Source organism: Limulus polyphemus, unplaced genomic scaffold (assembly GCF_000517525.1).
Source record: "Limulus polyphemus unplaced genomic scaffold, Limulus_polyphemus-2.1.2 Scaffold1531, whole genome shotgun sequence".
In the NCBI taxonomy this organism is placed as follows: domain Eukaryota; kingdom Metazoa; phylum Arthropoda; class Merostomata; order Xiphosura; family Limulidae; genus Limulus; species Limulus polyphemus.
Window position 1 is genome coordinate 16,328 of NW_013667141.1, and position 8,043 is coordinate 24,370.

Below are 8,043 nucleotides of genomic sequence, written 5' to 3' on the forward strand. Positions count from 1 at the left end.
GTAACCCGTGACCCGATTTTAGCGAAACTTGTTTTATTCTGTTTCTATTCTCATTTAAGGGGGTACCAAATCTTATAAATATGGCGCTATTGTATGCCGTTTTTGCTGTATTTAATTACAGACAAACAAACAAACAATCGCAGAGTTTTAGTATTGTATAGATTACCTTGGTAGCCAAAGTAATGAATGAAGCTCGTATTCTAAATAATTTTTTTTTATTTTACATCTTTGTTTCTCTTTTAAAACAACTGTTTTTAACACAGCTAGAGTTTAAACAATGTATTTAACTCAGAGCTATAGTTTATTGAAACTATAAAATTCATAAATTGATTTATTTATAGGATTTGAGAAAGAGCAAGCCTCATCCTCAAAGTTCATACTCATCATTTTTTTATTGCTCAAAATTATGGACGGCTAGTGTAGAAAACCTTCAAGTAACTTTTGTGCAAAAATTCAACAACAACAACAAAAATCTTCTCTTTTGACATCTTCTCACACAGCTACAGGTATTTGAAGTTTCTGTTTATATTATGCTGATCTCCTTGTAATAATGGTCGTTAATTCTTTTCATGAAAGTAGTTTGTATCGATAATCTAACAAATGATACTCAGAATTAATTGTTACACCAAATACAGAAAGGTCAAGTACATTGACAAAATAAAACGTCACTTGAAAACGAGAGTCTCTGAACATTCAGGAGTATCTAACAGAACCGGCCGTCCACCACAAAAAAATACAATCATTCATCCATTCGTTCACATTCTGAAACCACAGGTCACAATATTTCATATAACGATTTCTCTGTAATAATCACAGGATACACGGACCTTGAACTCTATATTAAAGAAAGTTTACTCATAGCTAAAAATCACCCGACTCTTAACGACTCAAAAGCTCTTTAGATCTAAAATTATTCTAAATTTTCACACTTAAAACTCAGCTGTTGTGTAATATGTCTATAATCCTTTGTTGTTGTATCCTTCCGTTTACCACTTCTCTTAATAACTAAGTTAAATAATGATTATGGTGTTATAGTTTTAGTTATTTTCTTTTGCACTTTTATTTTCTACCAGAAACAAGTCTAGACACATTTGTTAACATACTTTTGCGGTTGAAGTCTTTTGTTTGTTTGTAGTTGGGCACAAATCTATTAATAGGCTATATGTGATGTACTCACCATAAATATAAAAACACAATTTTTAGTGTTATAAGGCTTCAGACTTATCGCTGTGCCACTGGGGAGCACTTAAAGTCATATACATATAAGTACCTTAACGCCATGCAGCATCAATTATTTCTTCTTTGCAAAAAGTAGTGTTAACTTTAATTAACTACCGAAAATGAGTTGTATTTTTCGCAAAAATAAAACAAAACTGAAAAGACAGATGAAATGGACGATAGAGTAAAAGATGTGTAAATTATAAATATAACAATAATTTTAAAAAATGAAAGAATACCACCTCAGAATGTATACTTTAACATACTCTTATTGCATTGAGTTGTATAATATAGCGCACTCTGATGGCGCTGGTACAACAACTTAAACTTTACTACGAAGTAATTTTGGATAAATTTTTGAAATAATTAGAAATGCAGTAATAAATGATGCTGTATAATTTTATTCCGTTGTTTTTACTTAATCAGTAATGATATTTAAATATGTTATAAAAATAACCAATAAATTATTTTTCTTTGGCGCTACGGTTGCACTTATTTCTCTCTCTCTTTTCTTTTTTTTTTTTTTCGCTTTAGCCCTTACAATCTCTCTTTTTACTTAGCTTCTCAAACTAAGAGGGATTCGCCCATAGGCTACGGTGTTCTGAGCCTTAACTTAACCTTGCAAAGTATCTTAAATTTAATGCACTTTTACGTCTTTGCTGTCATTTTTTAATCAAAATTGAAATAAGGGTCTGTTTGCTACTATAAAGCATATGAATTGGGATAATCGTAAATAATATATATCGTAAAGAGTAACGCCGTAACGGTAAGGTAAAAAAAAAATCGTAATATATACAAGTTTACTTGTTGCCCAATACTAACGCCAGTAACAGTGGGCCTAACCGAACATTGTTAAAACTCCAACTAAACTCTGTAAGCTATTTACTAATATTTTTTATCTGATTATCAACGTGAATTAGAATATATGTGTGCATGAATCCAGCTTACTAGTAAAAAAAGTTGTATACTGCTCTTAAATTAAAAAGAGTAAAATCATTATATGTATTAGTATTACACTGGACTGTGGACGTGACTTAATTATAGACTATATCTTGACCACCTGTTAAGTCATGAGACGAAATTGCTAGTACATGTGATAGATTACCTTTTTTTTTCTTTGTCTTGATTTTTTTTAGATTAGCAACACAAATGGACTTGGGTAATAGGAATAATTTATATAATTGTTCTCTTTGACTTCCTTAGTTATACCTTCTGTGTATTATTTATTACACTACCTAGAATCACAGTACACTAATAATAGCAAGTGTAAAGATGTTGGGTGACCTGTGGTACTAATATATCTTGGGAGAAATAAAAAAATTAGTTGTTTGTATCCATATTATGGGGTTTTGTAGTTGATTAGTTTGAGAACTGTTAATAGTGGGAATATAAGTAAACTGGATAACGTTTACTTGCATGGAAGTGGAGTGTGTGGCCACCAAACTCTCCATTATTCTCGGATCCAGTAAAAAATAAAATATTTGTTGGAATAGACATGAATGAAAATAAAATTTAATTTCATCATAGAATATACAAGCTATCTTCATGACCAGTGTAGGTGTTATTGTTTAGACTGATTTTTTTTAGTGTTATTTTGAGAGTTTTATCCTCAAGTAGAGATCCTGCACTATGTTTTAAAGGTGTACTAAACCTTGGTCATTTTGGTAATCTACATAATCTTACTTGGCATATGTATGAATAAGTGGAGTAGTAATTTACTTAACAAAACATCATCATATGTTATAACAATTGCAAGCTACATTTGTTTTAAAATAATCCCAGAGGGTAGTTGGAATGACTTTTTAAAATTTTACAATCTGATATACCTGATTGAACATACTTCCATTGTATGATCTCTCCATTAAACTAGCTTTGGTGGAAAATCATAAATAATATTCAACGTTAAACTGGTACACAATTAAAAACATTTTATTTAGGCCTATCTATGGCCTTCAAAAAGTTGACGACTCTACAGGTTTCGACGTTACAACGTCATCCTCAGGAGTTGAAACATGTAGAGTCGTCAACTTTTTGAAGCCCATAGATAGGCCTAAATAAAATGTTTTTAATTGTGTACCAGTTTAACGTTTAATATTATTTATCATTTTAACTTTATACACAAGTGCCAAAATACTCTAATTAGCTTTGGTACAGTTATTGTACACGACTTCAGTTTTCGTTATTTGATGGAAAAGGCCCGTGTTGTTTTGATTAGCAAGTTTGATCAAACAACAGTATTGGGTATCTGATTTAGAGTGTACTACACGTGGATTAACTCTTTAAATGTTGGTTAAACTGTCCAACCGAAGTATATGTAATTTTTTTGAGAATTAATTTAGCTTCTTTCAGATAGATTGATTGTTGTGACTGGAGAGTATTCAATAGGCCTATTAGTACACATTAAGCCTACTCAGCATTCATTAGCATGGTGGAACGTTTTGTGCCTTATCTACAAAGCAGTATTTCAATAGTATTAGAAATACAAAGTATGTATTTCGTGAATGATTATTGATAGGATGAGTATTTTAGCCGACTGTGACCTAGCAAAGAGAAAACTTGAAATGTTCAGAGGAATATAACCATTGACACTGTTTATCATAGTAATAAGGATACTTAGTCATTTGTAAAATACCCAGGCTGATACAGTGCATTATTCTGTTATTACTAAAATTCTGTTTGGTTGATTTGTATACTCTTCTTTCCAGAAGTATTTTTAGGATGTAACTGTATCAAAAGGTTGGGGAGCTGTAGCAGAACTTATCTTTAAAGCAAGAACCTAATAATTTTGTCAGATAATAAAGGTTGGAAATATCCAAAAATCTGTACATTACAATTTTTTCTTTTATCCTGTCTGCTTGTTCTTTACCACATTCACCAAAAGACTGAAACCTTCAGAAATTCTGCCATTACACATTCAATCCTGTCATATATGTTGTTTTTACATCTATTAAGCCTTCTCTATTTTTTTACGTATGAGAGGGAGGTGATATAGGTACCAATGCTGTTTTTGTTTTCTGTGACTTTTAATTTACTATCTTCACAGAGTAAAAATGTCATTGTTTCATTAAAAATGTGTGAATACATATTTCGGAGGTTTACTAGAAAAACATTTCATGAACTTACAGTCAGAAGGTACCTACCTCATACAGATGATTGATAATTTGTTTATCATTGTCAGAACATCATAAAAAAACTGGAGGGCACCTTGGGATGGTATCTTGATGCACTGTTTGACCACTATTGTTGCTTGCTAAGCTGTAGTTATTGGAACAGTTTGGCCATATAGCAGAATCAGCCCAACATGCTCTGAAAGTCTACAATTTGTCATTCTTATTGAGGTATCCAGTCTTTTTATACCTGAACGACCCTCTAGTGGCCAAATGGTGCATCACAAAGTGTCTTCACTGTAGACATTGACCTTCATGTACCCCCCAGTATTTGTGTGGTTTCAACAGTGGTATACAAAGTATGAATAACTGTACGTACAAGCAAAACAAAGTGTTGTAGCTGTTGGTTAGTTTTCTGATAAAGATATAACATGTTATGTCAGCTTCTATTAGCAGTTGTTTACTGGGCTGTAAGAACTGCAACCATGTTAACTAGCTGTTGGTTAGTTTTCTGATAAAGATATAACATGTTATGTTAGCTTCTATTAGCAGTTGTTTACTGGGCTGTAAGAACTGCAATCATGTTAATAAATAATTCATTATTAGTTTGAACTTTCTAGATAGTTTCTAAGTGTTGAAAAGTTGGGAATTTGTGAGTCTAAGTTAGTACCTTTCATACAGTACTGAAAATTAAGATATATATATATATATATATATCTAACTTAAGGAAAAGGGACCTATTGGTCTCTGTCAACCATCCCATCCATTAAACTAAACTCTATAATAGAAATAAAACACTCAAAGCCAGCCTTTATCATTCAAATATTTATCAAGCCTTCCTTGAACCTTCCTAAATCCTTTTGGTGCATAATTACATTTCGGGCTAGTTCCTGAAAAGCATAAATTATTCACCAAAAAATTAAATTTTGAATTTGATCTTTTTTTAATTTTTCAATATCAAAAGGAGATGATATATCTTCTATATCTGGCTCAACAATTCTCTGATGTACACATGAATGGGAAAAATCCAGTGACAAATGATGAATGCTGACTTATATATTCATTCACCACCTCTGGTTTGTATTAGTTTAACACATGATAGTTACTAGACTACTGAATATATGTAAGGTATAACATATAAAAACGTTAATATACTAGTAAAAGTTACCTCAAATCACGGAGCTACTTACCGTTTGAGCTGACAGCTGAGCATATGTAAAAACATCCACTAGTTGCAGTGTTGCTCACAGATGGCAGCACCACATAGATGTGGCAAGACTTTCAAGGATGTGAGGGTATTCCTGCTTGTCACAGTGGAAGGAAAAGTTTCTGTGAAGCCGTGGGGTAAATCTGCTTGTTGCATCAAGTGGCTATAAATATCAAAGTGGATATATCCATTTGTTGCATCGTAATGGTTAAATTAACTGCAGCCACCTCATCAGAAGGCAAACCACCCTGTTACAAAAATAAAATTGTCTTAGCTAAAGATGACTCCTACCCTGCTAGCATTCATATTTGTGTCCTCTAGTCCTGCCATTCTCTCCATTAAATAGGAAAAAAAATTATATATCGACACTATCAATTTCCGTAACAATCTTAAAACACCTCAATCAGATTCCCTCTTTTTTTCAAGATAAAATAATATCAGGGGTTTTAATCTATTCTCGTACACTTTCCTATATCACTTGCTCTGTCAGTTATATCCCCCCACCCCCTGCTCCTGGATAGAATAAACTAATTATTTTCTCCGTTTATACCTCCACCATATAGTTGATAAGTTGTGTGCAGATGGTCATTGATTGTTTAAAGATTTTTCTAGAAATACTCTTAAGAAAATGTAGTTTTTTTTTTATCATGATGAACCTGTAATACTGATGTCATTGTTTTCAGCTATTTCTGTTGGTAACCTCACAACAAAGCTAGCATTTTATCAGTATATATATGTTTTTAAATACAAGCTGACTTCTTAAGTTAGTTTTTTTTTTGTATGATATGGTAAGTCAAGTCTGATAAACATATGTAAAAATAACCTAAAACTAACTGGATTTTGAATTGTATCATTCATTGTTGGTGATCTTTTGTAACTGGATTTTGAATTGTATCATTCATTGTTGGTGATCTTTTGTAACTGGATTTTGAATTGTATCATTCATTGTTGGTGATCTTTTGTTTTTGTGGGGAAACAATGCTAATTATAAGAACTGGCTGAACATGTCAGAATTCAAGTTTTGGTTATGATAAATATGTTGCATCCATTTTTTCTCTCAGATGACTGTCACAAAAAAACTACCATATTTGCTGTTAAATAATTCTTTGTTTACCACGTGTGTATATACAGGTGTGAATTAGCTGTTAAATAATTCTTTGTTTACCACATGTGTATATACAGGTGTGAATTAGCTGTTAAATAATTCTTTGTTTACCATGTATGTATATACAAGTGTGAATTAGCTGTTAAATAATTCTTTGTTTACCATGTGTGTATATATACAGGTGTGAATTAGCTGTTAAATAATTCTTTGTTTACCACATGTGTATATGCAGGTGTGAATTTGGAGATGCCAAAAGGAATGATCAAGTTTGACGGTCAGTTGTCCGTATCTGATCCCCATCGGAGCCCAGTGCTGATAATAGGTCAGACTAAACATTTATCTAGAACTACGTTTAATGATGTGAAAATGAAACTGGAACCAAAGGTGACCGAAGAGGCAAGTGTTTTTCTGTTTACAGAAACTACTGCAGTTTGGAAACGTTCACATTGTTTGTGTACAGTGTTTGATATATATATTTTGCTGTTTTCAGACACAAAAAATTAGGTTGTTAATTGCTATTACAATATTAAGTGGACAAATCCTTCTTAAAATTTGAAACGGAGCCATGAGTAAGATCCCATCTTCCATATAATGTATGAAATGGGTATAGTTCTTTTGGGTTTGTGAAAAATTTAATGATTAGATATGCTTCTACCTGAAATAGATACCAAGACATTTATAAATCAATATGCACCACAGTAGGCAGAAGCTAATAAAAAAAAAACCTATAAAGATAAACAAAAATGACAGAAGGGCAACAACCCAAGATTTCCAACTATGAACCATTGTAAATGTAAATCCATATATTGATCCATTACAAACTTGAAATAATCGAAACAGTCAACATGTTATCAGCAAATTACCCCATGTCTGTGTTTAACAGAGAAGTAATTAAGTAATCATTTCCAACTATGAACCATTGTAAATGTAAATCCATATATTGATCCATTACAAACTTGAAATAATCCAAACAGTCAACATGTTATCAGGCAAATTACCCCATGTCTGTGTTTAACAGAGAAGTAATTAAGTCTTCAAATCGTATGCTAATTACATTTAATGTTGAATTCATCTTACCAGCGGTATATAAAAAAAAAAGCAACAATTTCTCAAATCTTGGCAGTTTTAAAATCCAAATGAAGTCAACTTTAATGTCTTTACAGCCCAGCAAAAGCCAATACAAAACTGGAAAATATTCATATTGAATAGCATTCAGAAGCTCTTGTCTGTACACTTTGTAAATAATACCCTACCTATAGCAATATAAAAACAGAACCCAATAATCCAGTTACAATCGAGCCAAGCTTTTCGATAAAGTTACAGTGTCATTTGTTTTAATAGAGTAGTCAGTAAACTATTTAGTACACTGTTTTAATATTCAGTAAACTATTTAGTACACTGTTTTA

At 31.9% G+C, this 8,043-nt stretch overlaps 1 protein-coding gene across 2 annotated transcripts in view; it reads left to right on the plus strand.

Annotated features, from left to right (window-relative positions):
• Positions 1-1,758: 1,758 nt before the first annotated feature.
• Positions 1,759-8,043, plus strand: part of LOC106463964 (probable aminopeptidase NPEPL1) — a 26,357-nt gene continuing 20,072 nt past the window's right edge. Inside the window, exons 1-2 of one of the 2 annotated variants that reach the window (XM_013924063.2) lie at positions 1,759-2,091; positions 6,870-7,033. In XM_013924063.2, the coding sequence (XP_013779517.1) occupies positions 6,884-7,033 (150 nt within the window). In that variant the 5' untranslated portion in view covers positions 1,759-2,091; positions 6,870-6,883. The remainder of the gene's footprint in view (positions 2,092-6,869; positions 7,034-8,043) is intronic. The other variant, XM_022391605.1, reaches the window with a different exon arrangement.